The 21,001-nt window shown below is 42.2% G+C and overlaps 1 protein-coding gene across 3 annotated transcripts in view; it reads left to right on the forward strand.

Moving 5' to 3' along the window:
* Window positions 1-5,830, forward strand: part of LPP (LIM domain containing preferred translocation partner in lipoma) — a 314,060-nt gene extending 308,230 nt beyond the window's left edge. For all 3 annotated transcript variants that reach the window (XM_010573061.1, XM_010573063.1, XM_010573064.1), the window contains 3 exons: window positions 431-609; window positions 3,745-3,865; window positions 5,673-5,830. In XM_010573061.1, coding sequence (XP_010571363.1) covers window positions 431-609; window positions 3,745-3,865; window positions 5,673-5,801 — 429 coding nt within the window. In that variant the 3' untranslated portion in view covers window positions 5,802-5,830. The remainder of the gene's footprint in view (window positions 1-430; window positions 610-3,744; window positions 3,866-5,672) is intronic.
* The last annotated feature ends 15,171 nt before the right edge of the window (window positions 5,831-21,001 follow it).

Genomic DNA, 21,001 nt, shown 5'->3' on the forward strand with positions numbered 1-21,001 from the left:
AGTTTGTGCTTCAGCTTTGCACTGCACGCTGTGGAGGTTGTCTCTAATCAACTCAGCTGCAAAAGGTCATTCAGGCTGGGCAGTCCGCAGGCGAAAACCCAGGCGTGCAAGCTGCATAACTCCTTCACGAGCTCTTGGCTACAGAAGCTGTAATGTCTCAGATGCACCCACCTGATGGGCCATCTCTGATGGTTTATCAGAGCTGCTGAGAGGAGGCTCTGATTTGGGTTCTCACACTAAACTAAAGGCTTGATCCAGGCCCTGTGCTGTTATCATACTCTTTGTTGCCTGTACTGCACTTATGTAGAAGAAATGAAAAGAAAGTACCTAAAGGTTCCAAGTAGACCAGCAGCAGCCTCCAACCCAGCTGACCTTTGTAAATGTGCTGCTGAGATGGTGCTTATATCTGTTGTGTATGTTTTGTTTGCAGAACACACTGGAGCAATGCAGTGTCTGTGCAAAGCCCATCATGGAAAGGATCCTCCGAGCCACCGGGAAGGCCTACCATCCCCACTGTTTCACTTGTGTGATGTGCCATCGCAGCCTGGATGGGATCCCCTTCACCGTGGATGCTGGTGGGAACATCCACTGCATCGAGGATTTCCATAAGTACGGCCTAAGCTGTTGTCAGTGGCTTTGCTTATTGTCTTTCTCTTTTGTCCCTAAAAATTCTCCTTTTTTAGTCTGAGTATCCAAAAAGATCTGAACCCTCTGCCGCTTCCTCCCAAGGCTCTTAAATAGTAGGCAGAGCTTTGCTCCAAGCAGGCACACTGTGGCATACAAGATTAATTGGTTAGGAGCTGATGCTCCTTCATCTCTGCTTTGCTTAGATCTGAATTTATGGATATCCTCTGTGTTCTTCCATTTTAAATGCTCCGCATTCCCCCTGCCTTCCCTTGCACTCAGCATGTGCGTGTTTCTCCTCGCTGCCTGTACCTGCACTTCCACATCAGCGTCTCCCCGCTTCTTCAGCTGAGCAATTAAGAGAGGTCCTGTACCGTTGCACTCCGCAGGTGTTTGCTTACCGGCTAGAGGGATCTAGCTGGCTACAGGATGCTCACAGCTCCTTTTGTTTCTAGTTGCTAATTAGCTTTTTAAAGCTGCTAAAAATACAGCCCTGGTAATAATTTATAGTGAAACTGCTATTTAAAGTAAGTTGAAAGGTATAGTTGCAAGTAGTTTCTGTCACTGCCACGCTACCACCCCCATCATCACAACTAATCTAGGGAAGACAGGTAGATATAATCAGAGCACAAATGTTTCCCCTGTATGGAAAAGACAGACACATTACACCCCTCAATTAAAAGAGGAAATCAATACTGACAAATGTGAGTTTACATCTCAACCATTTATCTCTTAATTTCTAAGGGGGTAGACTTAATTAGAGCCTCGTGACATCAGTGTGTAGGCCTGAAAGCTCAAAGAAGCAGGCTGACTTGACAGAAAGGGAAGCAGCCACTATCAACTGGCACGTTAAAATCCAACATGAGGATGTTCCCTGTAGCTCAGATAGGCTGGGTTAATTGGCAGCTGCTGTGTTGCCTTGCTTTTCTGTGCCAGCAGTTGTGTGTAAGGTAAAATTTGATCCTAAGCACAGGCCCAACAGGAGGCTTACACACCACTCGGGCTCCTGAAGGGTTTCCCTAACACCCACTTTCCATGATTTGGAAACTGCTCCTTCCCCAAGCCCCACAGGCCAGGGGCTCACATGCCTTCAGGAGAAAGGTTTGGAGCAAGAGCTGATGTCCCATGTTGAAGCCTTTTGGCAGTGACTGGATGTAGACCTCAGGGCTCTCAGAGTAGAAAGTGGGAGGCTGTCAATCCAAGGAAAGGACACACAATTGTTGAGTGAAAGATTGAGGGGAAGATGACGGGAATAGCACGAGACCTAACGTGACACTCAGAAATCTTTGGCCAGCCACGCTTTTAGCAGCACTTTGGCCAGCCCAGTTTTAATTGATTAGGGATGACATGTCCTCCTGGTCTGGAGGTCAAGTGCTCTTGTACATTCTCTTGATAACAAAACTGTACCTGATGCTCACGCTGTCACTTAGGTACCCCCTGAGCTTAGGCCCTGCAGTAGCACATCCACATCCCCTGAAATCTGCAGGAGTCATCTCTGGGTCCTGGGAGTTAATATTTGGCTCATAATGAATTACCCACAGTGGCCTGGACAGAGAAATGTTGAAGTATTTTTAAGCACCACATTTGAGCTAAATGGCACAACGAAGCGCCTGCATGAAGCAGCATATAATTAACTCCGATTACAGCTCCGGTCATATCATGATCCATTTAAGTTATTTTTCAGAGCGCTCGCTGTAGCCACTGTTTAATTCATTTTTTCGTTAGATCGCAGCTACACAGGCATCTTTCATCTGCTGCCAGTGAAATTAATATTTTTCTTTATTCCTAGTACAGATTGATTTTTTTTTTTTCTTTTCTAAGCTAGTTAATTCTGAGGTGGTTCATGTGACAGACTGGGTGGCAGAGTCAATCTTTCCTAGGCATTTCAGAAGAAAAGGGCTTTGATCTCCTCGTATTCTGATGTTTGCCATAAGCATTGCCCTCTGTCGTGGACATAGCCCACGCTCCATAGCCCATGACCCCAGCTCTCATTACATGGCAGCAGATTCTGTAGGTATAAGTTTCTGGTTTTTGTAAGCAGAATTTGCAGCCGGGGAATTGGTACCCATAGGTTTTGAACCAAAACAGCAAATAATGCTTCACCACAGGCTAAAATGTTTTCAAGCATACCCACCTGCCTAGGAGCAGAGATGGCCACTTCTTATGGGCAATTGGGACGAGCAAAACCAGAGCTAATACAGAACATATGTGAATTAGACAGAAGGGCATACAGTGGCCCCTATAAGGAGAAAAAGAAAGGTCTGTGTTCCTGTTGATCCCTGAGCTGACCCGATTCAGGTCAGTCCCTTCACACAGTGAGTGATTGTCACTACACACTTCTGACTCAGGCTGACCGTGGAAGAGAGCATTGGTGTCTCTGCACCCAGACCTGTTCTCTTTTAAGCCTGGGCAACCCACTAATGGATAATGGAGAGTTGGTTAGCTAGAAAATGCAGCTGGTCAGAATTGCCCTGATGCTTCATGTTTGAGAGTGAGCACAGCCAGGAGTGTACTCCTGTGTGCATAAGTGGGTAAGATGGCTCAGAAGTTTAAAATGGATGGGATAAACCTCAACAAATTAGTGTAGTGTAAGGCAAATCTTTTTACCATGTCTATTAAGAGTTTTTACCTATGTGTTCAATCTCCAAATTTTAATATTTTGATACTTTTTTAAAGAGATGCTCTTGAAGCAGATGCTGATCATCTTTCTAACCTTAAGATTTGCATGGACTTTCTTAGAGTTAGGCTGGGGGTTGAGCCTGAGAGTTATGGCAGTGCATAGGTGTCACAATCATGGGTCATTCAGCAGGCACTTTAGTTGTTAAATAGGGCAAGCAGATTATGCTTTGCTGCTTGTCAGATATTCTTGAAGTCCTCTCCTAATAGTCTGCAAAATGCTCTTTAATAGCCTGCAAGCCTCAAATTGCATTGTAAGACTAAAGTGCTCCTTCCTGTCTTCTTTCCAAGGAAGCAGCTGTGCAAAGCTGCAAACTGTGACATATGTGTACGTATGTGTGTGCGTGTTTGTACAAATGCTCACGTTTCTGGCTTGCTGGTGCGGTTAACAAAAACTTTTGCTCCAAGTTTGAGGATGACTGGGACCGTCTCTTCTTTCTTCAGGAAATTTGCACCGAGATGTTCAGTGTGTAAGGAGCCCATCATGCCGGCCCCAGGACAAGAGGAGACTGTACGCATTGTTGCCTTGGATCGTGATTTCCATGTCCAGTGCTACCGATGTGAGGTTAGTATTTTAATCCCATGAAGGACAGAAGGCAAAGGTTGGCTTAATTTCATCACTGCCTCATGTTATACACATGACAGGCATACCCTATTGTAACACTGGCTCTGCAATCAAATTACTTCATTGACTTCAGCATGCGAGGAATTTTTTCCTCATTTATATCAGCACAAATGAGAAGAAAATCAGGTCCCTTGTTTATAACAGGTTCATTAGGAGAGCAAGAGAATGTGACTCAGGTAATTAGGGCCTAATATTTGAGAACTTCATAAATTATAGCTTGGACACAAATATTGGTCATGTTTATGTACTTAAAATGAAAGCTAATGCATGTTAGAATTTGAGCAAGATTGTACAGGAAACTCAACATATGGCTCTGGGTTGAAGAATTTTAATGGACACATAAACATGATCGTTCTTGTTTTGTGCAATGCTTTTTGTGCTACTTTCCTGTTCAGTTTCATTATGCACTTCATATAATTTTGATGGTAAGAATCTGAAGACAGAGAAGAAAAATCACCTTAAAGCAATTAACATGTGGGAACAGCTGTGTTAGGGAACCTTCAAGAATTCTTCAATGCAAGTGTTACTTGTTAGATAATACATCAGCCAGATGGCAGGGTAAGAAAATAAGACCAAATGTATTTCTTATCGCAGTTGCAGGTTTTAATAACTTTAATCGGAAAGAAGGATGGACTACGGCTTAAAGGTCTAGGCTGAAACTTGAGGCATCTGGTTGACTTCTCAGTCTGACCTTGGCTTCCAGGGTACACATCAGCCCATTACTTAGGCCCAGTTTTTTAAAGATGCTGGGGCATTCCTACACTACATTTTGTAGAGCCTAATTCATCATACAGCACGTCCCCATGCTGGCTGCTGAGATACCTAGGCTTCACACACATGAATATCAGAAGTAGATGCAGTTGAGAACACAGGACATAGACACTCACTTGGCCTTGGTCTCCTTGTGCCTCAGCTATCTCAAAAGGAACAACAATGATATTTCTCTTTCCACCACTTGCTTGCCAAGTATATTTACAAACAGATTTATGATGAAGAGGCAGGGCATCTAAGCAAGCCGTAATCCCCTCACTGCAGCTCCATCAGCAGTCTTGGGCCAAGTGATTGCCTGATCACACAGTGAGGGATAATTCCCAACTTTCCTAGCAGCTATGCTTAGCCTTACATACTTAGAGTCTGAGGTCTCTGGAGCAGGTTTGGGGCCTTTTAGTGGGGTTTCCATGTGCCTGTCTCAGTGACATCCTCCCTTCAGTCACAACCTTTTGGGCCAATTGCAATACAAACACAGGTGACAATTCTGGTAATGGTAGACAGGCAGGGAGTTTGCTTAGCTGTCACCCCTGGAATGGATGCTATAGCTTTGCGGCATTAACTCTTCCAAAAGAGATTACTTGTAGTCAGATATTAGTACCAAACTTCTTCCCAGTGATGCTTCTTTTTTATCCTTTTTTGCATTAATAAATATGTGCTTAAGTTTGATGTTTTCTCCAATGCTAAAGACCTTTCCTTCCTCAGAAATGTGAGGAGAATAATCTCCTTTTATTTTCAATTGGATTAAATTCAGCAGAGAGCTTGGGAACCCATCTTCTCTGAAGCATTGTCTCTTATCAGGAAATGGCTTAATCGTGAAAGACATCACGTACCTCAGCTTCATGCTTTATGCTGACTCAGGCTGGATCCTGTTACAAGGTGGAGAGTGAGGAGAGAGTTTCTTTGGCTAATAGATTCTTCGCTTAATCTTGTTCTCCTTTCTTATTTACTTTGCTCTTTCTGTTTGCTTATTTCCTAGGACTGTGGTGGCCTCCTGTCTGAAGGGGACAATCAGGGCTGTTACCCTCTGGATGGGCACATCCTCTGCAAGACCTGCAACTCTGCTCGGATCCAGGCTCTGACTGCCAAGGCCAGCACTGATCTCTGAGTATCAACTGTGACCCTCCCTAGGATGCCCATTGGGGGATATTGCACAAGCTTTGCATGATTTCTTTCCAGCCTAGGGTCTGAATCTGTGTTTTAAAAAAAAAAAAAAAAAAAAGGAAAACTGGAAGGCCTTGGAGCAAGAGGGCAGTTCGAGAGGCCGTGTTCAGACTGCCCATGACAGGCACTTAATTTAGACATGACTTTTCAGGAGGGCAGCGAGTGAGTCGGACCACCTGCTGTCTCTGCAGCTGATGGAGATGAGTGGTCACAGCACCTAAGTTATCTGCCTGTAGAAGGAGGTCTGAACATGGTCCCAACTATAATGCTGTGTTTGATTCCTGTCTCTTAAAGTACATGAAGGTAGAAGCTGAAAGATGGCTGAGCTAGTTCTTTCTCCCAAGTTATTTTGAGAACCTGACCAGCTCTCATTGAAATCATGGGGAGCTTCCATTTGACTTTAATAGGATCTGCATCACCAGCAGAAGTAGCTCCACTGCCCTAGGAAGTGTGAGAGCAGACCCAGCACTCCTCTCATCACAACACAAACAATGCAACTTCAACTGTACTGCACGTAAGAGTGTAGGTGTGACCTTGTATCCTTGGGACACAGATTTGTTACCTATAGCATTTTTCTTAGGCCCTTACTTGTCTCCATTTCCTTCCAGTTCAATAGGGTTTTTCTTCTTTTTCTTATGAAATTATATTTTGCTATTGCATAAATTTATTCAGTAGTGATGCTTCCAATTCACAATGTATGAACAATCACAGCAAGATGTGAGCTTGCACACACTATACACTACACACACACTACACACACATACACACAATGTGCTTTTGATTTACCAGAGGTATAAGCCAATCATGTCCATTGAAAAGGTCTTTTAAGGATGTGGGGCTGGAAACACATTTTTAAAATCCCAGTGGTTAAAAAAAAATAAATGACTACATAGAACTGCAGTGCAAAGCAAAGCTTACAAAAAATCTTACGCCACTCTCTCACATACCCCATTCTAATGGGACCACTGGCAGTGGTGGTTTCTGGGTAGACATTTAAGCAATAGAGTCTTGTTCCATCTCTTGTTTATTGCAGTGGGAGGATTTTCCTTAACCTGTAACAGGAATTGCATCAGGCCTTGGGATATACATTTCTCTGATGTTAACACACATGATCTGGAGCTCTCATTAAAAAAATTAAGGATCTTTATTTCAACAACAGCAAAAAGGATCCTCCTAAACACGTGCTGTCATTCAGTTTTTATCTTAAGAAAGCTGAAGAAGGTATTAAACCCTTCTTTATTCATTCCAAAAAGGAAGCATTTTTTTTTTCCTCTTTCATTTTCATCCCAGCCACTTATAACTTCTCTCTGTCATTGCAGAAGACTGCTGGGCCAGCAGCAGCATTTTCATCTTCGGTACAGAATTAATACATATGCCAAGGTAAATAAAAGCTGGGCACTAATAATCTTTTTTTTTATTCATGTTGGAGGGGGTTTTTTTAGTTTGGTTAATTAAAAAAAAATAATTAAAAATTAGAAATACACAGCACTCTGAGCAGCTGTAATATTCTTGTTCATGAAACCCATAATAACTAAGGTGCAAATTACACTGAGGGAGTAATTTTCATATCACTGAATTGACATTAATATCTTATTTGCAGATGTAATCAAAGAAAATACTTTTCTTTGCACTTAACAAATTAAGAAGCAGAACTGAAACAGTTGCAGGCTGATTGACCATATAAGTGACAAACTGGCACTTTTCAAGAGTAAGTTATAAGAATTTTTTTCATGCACCCACTGAAAAACAGTAAGAATGTGGTGCTTTCATCTTTATTCTCCATAACAGAAACCTGATATAATTATACCCACTAATGCTGAAAAGAAAAGTTAAGTGAGCTAGACCGATAGGAAACAAAGAGGAAAAATTGAGATACTCACTGCAGCTCCCGCAAATGGTGCATTTCCTTTCAGTTCAGCACTAACCTTTATGGAAGAGCACTGTGAAATTTAATAGCTTTAGCTGTATACAGTAAATTCAAATACAGAAATACCAGTCTGAAACCTCTGTTCCTTACATGGTTTATATGTTGGCAAACTCCACCAGTGTCAGGGAAGTTTCCCAAAATTCACAGCTCAGAATGAATCCTTCTTTGTTAGAAGGGTGGCATCATTAAGCAAAGAAATCGTTCTCCACCGTCATGGCTGTACCGAAGCAGTTTGCCTTTTTATACTAGATTTCTACCCTGGCCTTCAAGAATTTTACTGTCTCAGACGTAAACAGATTTTTTTGCACCGTGACTCCTGCCAGGTTCCGTCTGGGCTCCCGCTCCTTGAACCGTGGCACGTAAGGTACTTCTGAGCTCGCTTCTTTACATGCGGTCTGCGCTGCCACCAGTCAAAAAAACCTCGCAACTGTTGAGCAAATCCAGTTTGAACTAACCCTACAAAACCATGGGAGGTCAGAGCTTGGATTGCTAACGCCATTGTATCCCCATGGAAGATTTTACATCTCTGCAAGCACAGGGGAGAACGTGATGCACTCGGGTGCAGACTAAGCCATTCATCAGGCAGCAAACATAGCTCTGATCTTCCTTATTCTTGTTAGCGTTATATCAAGTGGCTGATGAGACTCTCCTGAATAACATTGGGGTAACTGATGGAAATGAGCTATTGTGCCTTCCTGCAGAATGTGACCTAGACTAAGGAGAACCAAAGTCCAGAGCCTTTGGGCTTTTTATGGCCCTGCCACAGGCTGGACTTGGAGCAAGTCATATGGCTTCTCATATTCTGCCCTCTGCACGAGAGGGCTTCTTTCCAGCTTCTCAGGGAGGTTATGGGAATTAAACTAATCACAGATTGACCCAAACTACTGATTTTTAGAGTTCTGTCTTCTTTTTCCAGAAAAGTTTGCTGGTATGTAGGTTTGGGATTCCAGCCCATTTCAAAGCTAAGGGCCAGCCAGGAGATCTAGATCTGAATCTTCTGTGTTATTAGGGTGCTGTGGTGAGTTGGGCTGACATGCAGGGAGGTGAGAGCCAAACTTTTCAAGCATTAAACAACCCATGGATGGATGATGTTTGACAAAGATTGAGCAGTGTTGATATGTGAGGTACTGTGGCTAATTTCTAGACCTGACACATCTGGTCAAAGGTATTATCATGCTTTTGTTTTCACCCCTGAAACACCAAACCCATCTGCCTGTTGGAAGGAGTGAGCATCTAAAACACTCTTTTTTATTTTCTATAATGCATGTGGTTTTGGCTTCTAAAATTGCTATAAATATATTCAAAAGATACTGCATAAATGTGAGCCTCTGCGACGTATGTACATCACCCGCATGTGTATGGAAATCTCCGCTCTGATGCTTCAGGATTTAATTAGGAAATGCTGGTGGACTTACCTCAATTGCACTGCAATTAAGAACCACTGGGATATTGCTTCATCACAATATTTATCACATATTTATAATATATCCTGTTTTATCTGTTCCAAAGAAGGAGTCTTTTTGCCAAAGAGACCTTGCTTTTCTTAAGGTGGACTTCTTAGCCATGATAAAATTTCACGTCATCTGTGGCTGTGGTAATGTCCAAACTGTTCCTTTCAGAAAGAATTGGAAGATCACACAGACGTTTCTGTTCAAGTCTGCAGTTTTTGCTTATGCTGCTTTGGCTTTCTCTAGCATTTGTTGGCAAGTAGGGCCTGATCCCATGATTTGTGTGGCCGGACGGGGCCCAGGAGGGTCCAGGATCAGGTTCTAATTTAGCAAAATATTTAAGCCCCTGGGGTTTGTTTAAGCACAGGCTTAAAGCCATTGCATGGTGTGACATAAGCCATGGGTCTACAGTCATTAATACCAGACTGATTCTGTATCACCCAGTCATACAGATTTGATCTGGGTAGGATGTGGACACAGTCAAATTTCTGTCAAATTACCCAGAACGCATGAAATGGGTCCTGTGTTGCCCTTACGACAACTGCAGGAAGGCACCCAGTGGCTGATCCAACATAACATTTGGACAGCAGGATGATGAGTTATTGCAAGATCAGTGCTTTGTGTTGGGTGGCTGTGGCGCTTTCCATATGTCACAAGTAGCCCTACAGCCAGTTTTGCTGTATCTTTGAACCATGGCTTTAAAACTGTCTGCTTAAACTTTCTCCGGAAGATTGGGTTGCCTTGGTTACAGCCCAATCCTTAAGCACATCCCCAAGGCTAACACTAGTATTTTGTGAATGTGATGGTTTTATTGTCACTTATTTTAATCATTGCTTGAACATTGCTTTTAAAAACGGAAAGCAACACAATTGCCTTAGCCTATGAGATAATGCACCTTTAATTTTGTTTTTGGTTTTCTAATGTTTTAATTCTGGATTTTTATCACAGCTGCGAAACACTGGGGTAATGACTTAATCATAGAAGTGTGGGAGTACCAAAGTGTTTATCATAGTGAACTCGACATAATAGCGTTCAACCTGACAGCAGGAGTGAGACTTTCATGAGACACAGGCCTTAAGTTGACTTTCTGCCTGTCAAAAATGTGCCTGAGAAGAATGACAAAAAAGTGTCTTTCAGAGAAATGGTGGTTGTTGAAGAGAATGTGCAACAAGTCATACTGAAATCTCTTTGGACCTGTTACGGCTGGTGCCTGGCCATGGTCAGCTAAGCCTAGCTTAGGTTTGATAAATGCTGGTTCCTTTTGATTTTGAGAAAGTCCAGCAAATGAGGGATAACAGGACCGAAGAGAAGGTCCTTGAGGGAAATTCTATGTCTTTGCCCTCCTTCAGCATCAGAGATAAATGTTAGACACCTGGGGCTTCAGCTGAATGGCTCAAAAAGGATTTGAGTTTATAACTGTTTTCTATTGATATCTGGTTCCTGCAGTTGGTTCATCATGTAGATTTGCTATTTGTTCACTGAGCTGGGTTGACTACACCTTATATAGACTTCAATACTGTAAGTCAAGGCTATCAGAGAGAGGTGTGCTGAAGAATCTCATTGTGGTGAAATTCACATGAGAAAACACTAGTGATGGTAATTGAGTGTTTGTTGCCAAAGGATAGCAAGAACTACTTAGTACTATCTAGAGCTTAGTAAAGTACAAACTAAGAGAGAGCTGTGAGAACACTATTTCCAGTTAGAGCTGGTCGCAGTTTTTACACTAAATTATGTGATGTCGGAAGGGCCATTTTTTTAATGAGAAATTCTCTCTTTTTGCAATGTTATCCACAACAGCTTGGGATTTCTTTGCTATTATTATTAAAACCATATTGAATTTTTATCTAAATAAATTTCAGAATTGTTAACAAATATTTTCATTTCTCAAAACCCCATGTCATCTTCCTCAGTTTTTTTGTAGTTCTTGGGTTTCGTCTGCTGGTAAATTGAAGTTTCTGTGATTATTTTGAAAACTTCTTTGGATAAAAATTCTATTTAAAAACAAGCACATGTGTTCTTGGGAAATGGTTCAATATTGGACCTGGTGACGTAAAAAAAGCTTTGAAACTTTTCACAAGATATTTTTTCCCTATTTTTAACTAGTTTTGCTAATTTTGAAGTCACTGCTTCCTTTGTTAGAACAATCCAAATAATGTGACTCTTCTTAAAATAACAGTGTTACTTCTGTTGGGTTCATTTTTCTTTCCCGTCTTAAAGCCATGGAGTGGCTGGCTATGGGGAGTGCCAGGGTCTTTTTCTGTGGCAATTGCAATTTTCTTCTTCGGGTTTTTTATTTTGTCCCTGAAATTACTGAAGAATATAAGCACATTATGGCAACTGCCACAAAGATCAAGAGATACTGATTTAACTTCATCTCCACATACCCTTCTGGGCTTGGGAATGGCATTTCTCCTTAAACATTTCTAGAAATACTACCTGGCTTCCTCAGCATTTCAGGTTTGAATGTGCAACAGTTGGTTGCCCGACTGGCATTTGGAGCATGAGAGAGAGTAGACTTTAAACTTGTGAAATTGTAACATTCACCCAGCATCTAAAATCTAAGCAAAAAAACATAACCTTGGTAGATTTCCTGGTGGACAATGTGGAACAGCTCTCATTTCAGCCGGGAAATTCTCTGCTGTGATCTGAAAAAACTAAGCTCAAACACTTGCAAACCGCTCTGGCATGTGCACTCACACACACACGTAAGGTGGTTGTGGGGCTACAACTAAGTAGAAATACAGGCTGCAATATTGCACACTGCTATTTATACCCCACTGGGCTTTATTCCTGGCTACGTGTTCCTGGTCTCTTTGGCTTCATGTTACATGTGGAGGCAATGGGGTTGATCACTGGTATCAAGAGCATTCAGTTCAAACTTTTTTTTTTTTTATTTTGCTGTTTTTCCACGTTTCTCATCATACCTAGATCTTCTAGAAAATGAGGAAGGAAACAGAAGGCTCAGGTGGTGGCATAACCTTTACATTTCCAGGGATAGAGTCCCTCACTAAGAACATGACACTTGGAGCATCTCTACTTTTTTGCCTCTGCCTCCCTTTGTCTGCAAGCAGCTCTCTTACTCGCTTTTTCCATTTGCTCAACATGTACTCATCGTTGCAGTGAAGACGGTATGTTACTTACTTCACAGAGGTATTGTGAGTCTTAGCTAGTAGTTGGAAAAACTTTTCCAGATCTTTAATCCAATAGTTTTGAGCATCCATAGTATCAGTGGCCTGCCACATGGATATCAAAGAAAATTATTATAATTATTGCTTTTAAAATGATTATGAAATTGTGCCTTACTTTTTCAGTCATATTTAACCATATAATTTAGAACCACATGATTGCAGGGATTTATCATGAAGAAATTTGTTTGAAGGATAGTTTGTTTGTTTTTAAATATTTTTTTCTCCAAAACCAAATTTATTAGTTTTTTCCTTTTTTATTTTTTCCTCCAGTTTTATTCCTTTAATATGTTTGTGTAAAAGGGCAGCCAGAATTTGCATTCGTGAGAGACAGAAGATTTTATTTGGTCTTGTATGTGGAACTTTCATTTTCTTTTATGTTCCTTCAGGAAAATTCCTCTCTGCCTGATTACTCATACTTAGATGTCTTTAAATGTAGGCTGACCAGTAAGGGTTTTTTGTTGTTGTTTAATTTAGTGTGTGGTTTGCTTTGTGGTTTCTTTTTTTTTTAATTAACCAGATATCGGGTGCTTCGGAGGCATTGCACATCAATGCCGAATGTTAATGCTAATTTTCATAGAAGAGACAAAATTAGAGTCTTTCCCTGTCTCCAGTGCAGTTTTGTTACTGTTTTGTGTACAACACTAATATTAAGCCAGACTGTAAAGGCAAAATACTCAGAGTGACCTACTTCCATTCACCAGCAAGAATCCTTTGTTAGCTGACTCCTGTTTGTTTGTTCATTTTTAAATGTCGGTTTACAGAATGAGCATCTCCTAAAGATGAAAGAAAACAGTGTTTTCATGTGCAGGAAATTTGGGGTTGCAGTAACAGAACATTTTCTTTGTGAATTTGGATGTCATGGTGTTTTAAGCTCCTGCCTGGAGCCTAAATCAATTTGGCCTCTCATCCAGTTCATCTCACTGGTGCTCCTGAAAGGCTGCAGCCCTGCAAAAGCTCATGCAGCATTTTTGGCTGCTTTCCCTTGCTCCCATTTGGTACATATTTGCACAATTTAACTGAGCTTTTCTTTCTGCTGAAGGTCAGATGCAAGCGATATGAAACACTAAACTTTATAAACAAGCAAAGCCATTTCAACCACAGCATTTTGGACTAGAATGGATTTTTAGGTGGCGCACTGTCTGCTGGCCTTTGGAGAGGGGATCCTGAGACTACATTGGAGTGGAACAGGATGCAAAGCCACAAGCTTTGGTTTTTTTAATAAACTACTTACTGTAATCCAGCTACACAGTTTCAGCCTCACACTTCAGAAGAAGATTCCAGCAGCAATGCACATACAGGCACTTTCTCTCTTGCAGAAAGTGAAACTTTCCCAACCAGAGTAAATTTAACCTATTGCATAAGATGCTGGAAGGTTGTTGGTTTTTTTTTTTTTCCTTGGGATTCTCGCTGTAACCTCTATGTGCAGAGGACAAATAGCTTTTCTTTTTCCCCCCCTTTTTTTTTTGACAAGATTAGATGTTGCATATTGATGAGCTAGCATTTCAAAGGTCCGTGGGGCTTTGGAACGTATTAAGAATCTCTGAAGCTTAATATTCACCATGTTTTAAATATTCAGAAGGAAAAATCTGCATAAAATGGCTTTTGATAAATACATTCTAGGGATTCTTTCTTTCTGTCTTATGCAAGCATTGTGGGGATTGTGTCTGTGCCAGTTTTGTTCCAAAGTGTCTTTTGTTTCCGCGCTTCAGGACCATTTTGATCCCATTTGTATGCCCAGTGCTTGTCCTGAAGTCTTTTATGGTTTCTACTGGAACTGTACAGCAGGCAGGTGGATGTGACCAAGGCAAAGGCACAGCTGAGCATTGTAACTCCTGAGTGTCAGCTTGATTGCTCCCCTCCTTATGACAGCTGGGCACATCCAGCCTCTTTCTGCACCTGCTTTTCCTGTTGCAGGTTGGGATTAGTCCAGTGGTCAGGTCTGGCTGAGATCTTTCTGCAAAGGTGCTCCACACCATTGGGGATTTGAGAATGGAGAGGGCAAGATCCTGGGTGCAGGAGCAAAGCAAAGTGCCATTCAGTGCATCTCAGATCTCACAGGGCAGTTTCCCCTTCCTTGGATGTCCCTCTTTGGTAAGAGTCTCAGCAGTAAGAGAAGTGCTTTTAGGAGAAATCCTCCCTTGGGGATGCCCTGTTTCCCATGCTGTTGAAAATCCGATTGAAGCTTTAGATGAGGAGGATCAGTTATGGGATGCAAACACGCAGCTATTTTACTGTATTATTAACTCTCTCGTTTGCCTTACCCTTGAGATCCCATGGTGCCTGCCGTGGTGCGCAGGACAGCTTCTTTTGTCCTGCTTACACACAGCCTTGACTTTGTCATGCCAGTCCCTGTTGAATCAGCGCCTGGTACTTGTTCTCAGGACAGCTCTGGCTTGGGCCAAGGGCATCTCGTGCTCCTATGCAAAAGGTGGTGCTTTCAGGTTTTGGCTTACAAATAGTGCAGCCCTTTCAACCTCACCTTTCCCCTCTCACGTATTCCTGGCAAAAGTAGGATTTTAAATATTTCATAGCATTCTTCTTTCTTCTTCCTTTTTGCCAGATGCCTTGAAAACATTGTCAGATTACGATCTGGGTGGGGGTTTTCAGGATCGATTTCCTTTCCTTCTTGATTGCATGGTGTAGGTTTGCAATGAGGGTTTTGTCCTTTTTTTCTTTATTCCTTTTTTCTTTTTTTTTTAAGTCTCACAGAACAGATGCCTTCAGTTTACGCAGAGAAAGATTGTCCATGATTAGAGCTAATCCAGGATGGCAGGATTGGACCCCCACAGTGAAAGCTAGAAAAGTGATTGCAAAAGTATTCTGTTTCTCCTTTATTAATTGCACAGGAAGTTTCCACCGAAGGCTCATGTAGCACAACTGGCCTATGTAATAAGTAGCAGGGCCTGTAATTACAGTCTGTCTTCTGATCCTATCTGTGCTCTGACTTTCTAGGCACCACAGTTCTATTTACATCTGTGTCTTTGTCAGCTTTTAAATTTTTGATTGGTCACTAAGGGAAGTAGAGCACAAGCCGTGAGCCCTGTCGAGGTGCAGCAAGTCTAAACGAGAGAGTCCTTCTCAGGTATCTGCCTGATTTGGGACACGGAACAGAGCACAGGGAACAGGAGGGGGTTTACCAGCCATGCAGCAGAGGGAGCAGGCTGCATGCCAATTGGATACCTTTCAAGATCTTGGCATCTTTGTAGGACTGGAAATTTGAACCTTTTACAGGTCTTAACTAGTGTACTATCCTGTGAGGGAGTTTATATATCAGCATTTCTTTGCTCAGAGCAGTTTCTACAGGATTTGACCTTTCTTTTCTGTAAGATTTAGGGGTTTATGGTTGCAAAGAGATCCTTCCACATATGGCATGAGGAGGGAGATGGCTTTTGGCATCTTGCAGAGAAGCTGGGCTAGAAATCCTGGTATCAATGTGTAAAGCAAGAGTAACTTGAGTGGAAGGGGGAAGGCAGTGATTTACACGTGGCTCAGTACCAGGTTCACCAGCACTGAGCACCAGTGAGCACAGCCTCAAGCAGATTGGCTCGCTGGGGTTTCAGTCCTGAGACCTGGCAATAAGTAAATGGGCTCCTTGTGAAAGTGTTTGGTGCTGGTCACTCTGGCAGTAATCTCTTGTCTCTTTGGAAATGTGCACTAAAGGTAGGGTAAAACTACAGAATGGTTCCCCCCAGTCTTTTTCTTCAAGGCATACTCCCAGTGCTATGTTTAATCAAGAGGAATGAAAGCCATTGTGCAAATACTACACTCTATGCAAAAAAATATTAACAACCCGCTATGGATACTTTTAATGTCCATTAAACTGTTATGCAAATTGTCCCTTTTCTCCAGCTTGCACTGATACTTAATTATTTTTGGTCTGACTTCTGTTAAAAAAAAAGCTCAATTATTTTTTAATTTTTTCTAACTCTACTTCTAAGAAAGTTGATGCTTGAAAGGAAAAAAAACTTAGTTTCAAACATGGGTTTTTCAGGCTTCGAAATTAATAATTTCTACACCTGACCCAGTTCCTGCAGCTGCCAAAAAAGAAAAGAGAAAGCTATTTAAATTTCTCATAGAACCATTTATCTCTTAAAATATGCCAAGGCAATTTGAGGTGGGGGTGGAGACTCAGCTATTTATCTCAGCAGCTTGATTTTTCTCTTTATGTTTCTAACTGTCAAGGGAAAAAAAAACGGTAGGAAGCTATTCTTGGGCTATTATTGATGTATTGTGTTGCCATTATGCAGGATGTCTGCTTTGCTATATACGGAAGGACATTAATAATAGCCATCTCTCCTGCCCCCACCCTCGGTTCCTCTTTGGGAAGATACGGTTTAAACTGGAGCATCTGCTGTGTTCAAATTGCTGCTCTCTCCTCCCCTTCCCCCAGTTCATTCCCAAACTAGTTTTGGAAACAGGGCTAAGGGAATAAGGAGGCAGGTTATATTTGCCATTTTTCTGCCTACTTGTGTGGTTGCTCCAGGCAAGTCATTTCCATGTCGTGTACCTGTCTACCCTCTTCCTTCCCGTGTATTGCCCCTCCTTTCATTTTAAGTTCATCAGTACAAAAAAAAGCCCTTTCTTGCTGTCTTTTTCTCACAGGGGCAGGCTGGCAGAACGGGCTCAGCAACAGACCTCTGATTTGTTATTACCCAGCATTTCATATCCAGAAACTTTGGTTTCATTATTTCCCATAAGTAGGGAAATGTATTCCTGTTCCCATCCCTCCTACCCCAGGTTTAAAACATTGTTATGAAACTTTAAAGGGTCCATCCGCTTGTTTAAAGACTCGGATGCTTGTTTTATTTTTGGAAGCAGAGTGTACGGTGAACAGGAATAGTTTGATGTTTGAAAAATAGCCCCAATTCAGCATTCCCCTGAAGTGCGGGAAGTCCTGTCTCCGCAGGTCTGTGCCAGCAGCGTGACAGCCCGGAGAGCAAAGCCGACTTGAATAGGAGAAAGAACTGGCCTGCCCCATTTCATCTGTAAGAAGAGAGAGGTGAAAATAATAAATGTGGCAAAGAATAAAGGGCATAATTGCTCTGTGGTTTTTTTTAATGACTGTTCCTACATCTCATGCTAATTTTGCTCCATAGAAGCTTTGCTTATTCAGCATTTCTGATAGGACCATGTCCTTTTTCATGGTGTCATTTTTCTTTACTTGTCATTTGTGGTGTCCTAGTCTTGCTCTGGTCCCTATATGGTATGGAGCCGTTTTGGTTTGGGCACCGAATTAAAACAAAGTGAGGAGCTCTGTCCAGGAAAGCTCACCTAGAGTTTAGGACCAGAAAATGCGATCAGAATATTTTCCAGTTCTGATATAGGGAGGTTTTCCAAATATGAATTCTAGATAGGACAAATGCCTTCATTTGGGAAAGCACTCACATTTCAGAATGAAAGGGAGATGGCCATTCAGGGTAGTTTCTTGTTGTTTTTATTGTCTTCCTTGGTGGTGGCCAAGGAGAAAAATGCCACCCTCTGCTCTGAAGTGTTCCCTAAGCTAGAGCCCAAGCCTAGCACCTGCTCTGCAAACGTTTGCTCCAGCTCCAGCTTGCCACGCTGCTGCAGCATGGGAGCGAGGGAGACCTGCTAATGAAGCAAGGTCCACCTCATCCTCTCCATAGTCAGAGCTGCTCCCCGTGGTGAGTCCGTGTCCAGCCTAGGGCTTGATCCTGCCTTCCTAGTGCAAGTAGTTTTGCCAGAAGCAGGTGTTTTCTCTCTGCTGTTAGCTATGGGATTGTGTGCAATGATTAGGATTTGCAGGGAGGGCGAAGATCCTGTTCCAATTAGGCTGCCTTTGTGCTAATGTTTCATTCAGGGCTGTATGAGATAAGAGCAGTTTGCACTGAAATGCACAGCCGGAGGTTGTAGTTTGCGTTTCAACTATGTTGAGACGGTACCATTGAAAAAGCAGAACTGGGGCACTTTTTTACATCTGCCAGTGCTTTACTGACAGCTCTGTATGGGTTGGAAACCCATTTTGGTTTGGCAAATGGACATTTTCTGCCTTGTCCCCTCAGCCTGATGTAGTTCTTTGCTTTATCTACCTAAAAAGTGGTATTTCTAATGTGCCTAATGCCTAAGCACCTGACAAGCATCTAAGCAGAAAAAACAGCAAGGTGAAGAGTAGGCTATTAACAGAGCTGCTTTTACAAAAAGCATATTCCGCTTTCTTCACTATATGCCTTTTCAGAGACCTGCAGTGCTCCTTTATGGGCAGCAGAGAAATAGCCCTAGTGCCGAGCAGGGATGGGAACTATGAGAATGATGTAGAAGAGAAGAGGTTAATTTTGAGCATCTGTTCTCCGTTGAGATGAGCAAAGCAATGGCTTATCCCATCAGCACTGCTTGTCACATTGCTTAACACACCTCATTGTCTGGTAGGCAACTATTCAGTAGCAGAGGTACTTGAGTATATCTCCTCAAACATCTCTATCTTATCAGAACTCCAGAGTCGTTCATATCGGGAGATTTTATTCGCTTAATATTGTCTCTTACAAGCTCTCCATTATTCATTTTTTATATAACGTTAGAAGAGAAAAATTGAAGGTGAACCAAAGGCTGGGTGTTTGATCGGTGCTACTGTATTAAAAAGGCTGATGTGCTCTCACTTTCAATCCCCAAAATCATGTTTTAGGAAACTTCTCCCTGCTGTGGTCAGAGAGGAAATGCAAGGTTTATTGGAAAAGCAGCAAAGGGAAGGGTTTGATATTTTGATGCTGCACCACTGTGACCTCCCTCTGGAGAGTGAGGACTGAGTATTGGCAGAGGTATGGGCACAGCAAAGTTACGCGTGGACTTTCTCATGATCGTGCTAGACAGGATCTGCCTTGGTGAGACTTCAACTTCCCTTAAGGGTCCTATAGTTTCCCATACCACAGCTTGTGTTCTGGACTGTCAGAGAGACTGGAGGGCAGCCCCCAGTGCCTTCCCTCCAGTTAGTCAAATGAGAGACCAGGAGTACTAATTTTGCAGTTTTGGTAACGGCACTTTCCAGCTCAGAACAAACAGCAGAGGTTTGTTGTGTTTCAGAGCGTAATCTCTCACACTGGCTTTACCTGTGGGCTGATACGAGGGGGGTCTGAACCACACATGGGTCATTCCAGAAGGATTCCTCTTGGCGAAATGCCCCATGGCAAACCCACCAAGGGCTGGGAGATTGGCTTAGATCTTTCAAACTGCAAGGAGGAAGTGCCCCCAGGAATGTTTGTCCTATGTAGCTGCTATGCTTTGGCCTATCCCTGCCAACTGTAGACCTGTCTGCTCTAGGGTTCACCAGTGATGATGTTTATTGGATGTGCAGTAGTTCATAGTGGATGACTAGGCTAGGTTTGAGGTGGTATTTCAGCTTTATAGTAGCTGTTGGTTTAGCCCTTGAGATAGAGAAGGTTTTGCATTGTTGCATTTGGGAGGGGAGCGTGACTGAGCACACTTCTCCTTGTCCTGCGCCAGCAGACAGAGGCTCTCAGTGGTATGGGAAGCATCTTCCTTTTAAATGTGAATCACTAGCCTAGGTATCTGGGCAAGAAAGGGGCACAAGGAGGCGTTCCCTATATGAGGGATGCCTTCTGCTGCACACTCCATGCCCTCAGATCCTAATGAAGTAACATTACTTGAGCTATTAGGACTGGTCTCCTATCTGTCATAGCTCGGGGGTACCAGTTTTACCCCTTGCTGAGCACAAGCACTACCCAAGTCTGTGAGGGGCCCAATCCTGCTGCCATTGGAGTTTTCCCAAATCCTGTGAGTTGCTGAGTGCGCCTCCTGTGAGCTGCTGAGTAGCCTCCCTTGCCACCGAACCCATCAGGCCACTTGTCTCCTTCATTGACTACATCCATAGGGCTTTGAGGGCACTCAGGAAATGCAATCAGCACCTTACAGGATTGGTCCACTAGGTAATATATGAAGTTTTTTCTCTGGTAACTTGTGTGCATGAATTGAAAACCATTTATTCCAATTTGTTCTGAGGACAGATGCAGCATATACACGTTTTCTATATTTATAAATATATATAGATATATATATTTTGTTCTCAGCTAGTTACCTCTTCTAAACTGCTATTTTCAGAGCAACCGGCATATATTTTTTATTCAACACGTAAAATGACTTTTTTACAGTAAGAGAATGAAAGCCGTTTTAAGCATGTTTTCTGTATTTTTATTACGCATTATCCAATTATATTGAGATGTATTTTCCTCTTTGCTCTGCTCTTTCAGTTGTTATCCTTGTTATCAGTTATGCTTTTCTAATGTTTTGTAAGGGAAAATAAATATGCAAAATCGCCAGATGCCTTTTTTCTTTGCAGAAGAAGTATCACAAATGCTTTTTTATTACATTTTACCAATCCAATAAACTTCTTATAAATTTCATTTTTGTTTGCTAGCGTGTGAAATTATTTTTTCAAGTCAAATGTTATTTACTTTCTCCCAACCTCCACCTGCAATTATGCTTCATATCCTCCATCTCTCTCTCTCGGGTTCAAAATTTCACTGTGTGGCTCCTCAACATACTTAATTCAAGAGCCTCTTTCACTGTTGGGTGAAGCAGTGATGCTAGAAATATGTCACAAGAGAGGCTACCC

The sequence above is a fragment of the Haliaeetus leucocephalus genome, unplaced genomic scaffold, assembly GCF_000737465.1.
Source record: "Haliaeetus leucocephalus isolate CR32 unplaced genomic scaffold, Haliaeetus_leucocephalus-4.0 Scaffold362, whole genome shotgun sequence".
NCBI lineage: Eukaryota > Metazoa > Chordata > Aves > Accipitriformes > Accipitridae > Haliaeetus > Haliaeetus leucocephalus.